This window comes from Fonticula alba (genome assembly GCF_000388065.1).
Source record: "Fonticula alba strain ATCC 38817 unplaced genomic scaffold supercont2.6, whole genome shotgun sequence".
NCBI classification, from domain to species: domain Eukaryota; order Rotosphaerida; family Fonticulaceae; genus Fonticula; species Fonticula alba.
The window spans coordinates 1844811-1847060 of NW_009242976.1; the positions used below are offsets into that span (position 1 = coordinate 1844811).

General features: G+C 65.6%; 1 protein-coding gene across 1 annotated transcript; it reads left to right on the plus strand.

Moving 5' to 3' along the window:
* Positions 1 to 48: 48 nt before the first annotated feature.
* On the plus strand, positions 49 to 1217 carry H696_04058 (hypothetical protein; the record flags this gene model as incomplete). Its single annotated transcript, XM_009497932.1, has 4 exons — positions 49 to 57; positions 99 to 270; positions 430 to 775; positions 983 to 1217. The coding sequence occupies 4 exons, from the start codon at positions 49 to 51 to the stop codon at positions 1215 to 1217; spliced, it is 762 nt and encodes a 253-aa protein (XP_009496207.1).
* Between the last annotated feature and the right edge of the window lie 1033 nt (positions 1218 to 2250).

The following is a 2250-nucleotide window of genomic DNA, read 5'->3' on the forward strand; positions in this document are numbered from 1 at the left end:
CCCCCCCCCCCCCCCCCCGCCCGCCCGGGCCTGGCGCCCCTCGTCCAAATGCCCCATGTCTAACCCGTGTGCCCGCCGGCTGCAGCCACCTGCCCGAGGATGCCGGCTACCCCATCGGTCGGGGCATCATTGTCACCAAGAGCATCGACGAGTGCCGCTCGGTCAACCTCGCGAACACCTTCCGCGAGCCGGAGACCAATGTCCTGGCTTACGGTGTCTTCGGCCACACCACCCTGACCAACCCCGCCGAGTACACCCCCCTCGACAAGAGTGCGTTTGCCGATGTCCCGCCAACGGCCGTGCCCCCTTCCCGGTCGGCGGAGAGCATGGCGGCCTCTCTCCCCCTCCCCCTCCCCCCTCCCCTCCCCCCCCCCTCCCTTTCTCTCTCTCCCTTTCTCTTATGGTGCCGCTGCTGACACTCGCCCCCAGCCAAGTACCCTGTCAGCAAGGCCGTCGCCACTTTCGTCACCTCCATCACCCACGGCCCCCGCGACTACGCGGTCTCCGGTTTTGCCACCTTCGTCGAGGCCAAGAACAACAGCGTCGATGTGGACGTCCGCCTTGCCGGCCTGGAGCCGGAGGCCTGGTACTCGCTGCACATTCACCGCTGGTCGTACTACCTGAATGACCTGGATTACGCGTATGGCCACTACAACCCGACTGGCGCCGCGCACGGCTGCCTTGACAGCGCCGAGCGCCACGCCGGCGACTTCGGCGCCTTCCAGGCTGACGCCCAGGGCCGCATCCACACCCAGTTCAATGCCCCCGGTATCTCGTGCGTGTCTGTCTTTCCCGGGGGCGCCCTCCCCCCGTTCCTCTCCCCCATCCATCTCTCCTCGCGTGCTGCCTCTTGTGGCACTCCCCGCTTTCCGGGTGGCACCGGTCCGGCCTCTCCCCCTTGCAGGCCCCAATCACTGACCCTCCTTCTCGCTCCCTCCCGTGCTTCTTGCTGCATCCTCGCGCGACATCGCCGCCGCCACAGCGTCCACAGCGCTCCCAGCAGCTCCTTCCTCCTGGGCCGCAGCCTGATCCTCCACTATGGCAAGGATGACTGTGTCACCAACCCGGCCGGCAACAGCGGCCCTCGCGTGGGCGGTGCCCCGATCGGTGTCATGAACCCGGACCCGCGTCTGAACGCCGGGTCCTCTCTCAGTGCCCCGACTGCCCTGATCGGCTCCGTGGCCGTCCTGCTGGGCCTTCTCCTCTCGGCCTTCTAAGCCATCGTGGCGCTGCCGGTCGTGTAGCAGGCGGCCAGGCGAGGCAACGCGCATGCATGGGCCTTCCTCGCCCGCTCTCCCACCATGGCCGGTCTCTTGCTCCTCCTGTCTTTCTGCATCCCAGACATTCGATCCTTCCTACGCCCTCCCCCGGGCTCTAGCCTGTGTGAAATACACACACACGCACACACACACACACACGCACACACACACGCACACACACACACACACACACCACGGACCCATGTACATCATGGCGTGTCATCCACCGAGGGGAGAGCGAGACAGCAGACGGGAGGCAAGCCATGCGCGATATTGCCGGCGAGGGGGGAGGGCACGAGAAGCTCGGCCGAAAAAAAAAAGAAGAAGAAGAAGAGGCAGAGGGGGATCTATATGGGTGTATTGAAATGTGACATACCGGGTCAGGAGGGGCAGAGCCGGAAAAAAAAGGGGGGGAAAAGAAGAGGGACCCTGGGCAGAGGACCCCTTTGGTGCCAACACATCACGGCAGGGACCCCCACCACATGCGCGCCGGCGCGTGCATAGAGGTGGGCGGGTGCGAGTGAGCCGCGGATATAGGCGCGTGCGCGCGCGCGCACCCACACGGCCCTGGCCCAAAGGAGCGCAACAAGTCGACTGTCGCGGCGACCAGCCCGGGGGGTGCGAGGAGAAGGAAGGGAAGACGAATGGGGTGCCAGCAAGCTGCCAGTACACGGGAGCACACGCATGCCTGGGAGGGGGGGGGGGGAAGGCCCCTTTTCTAAGTCTGGAAGCTGGGGATCTTGTCGCGGCGGCGCTGGATCTCCTTCAGGCGACGCCGGACCGTGGGGTTGACCCTCTGGATGTAGTCCTGGTGCTTCTTGTACTCGGCCCAAGCATCGACCTTGCTCGGGAACAGGTGGATCAGTCGATCGATGGACTCCTCCAGGAGGTGCTGGCGCGGGTAGTACATGAAGCCAGGCGAGCCGATGAGGCTGGGGGACGCCGGGTGGGGAAGGGAAGAGGACAAGAGTCGAAGGGGAGAGGGAGAGAG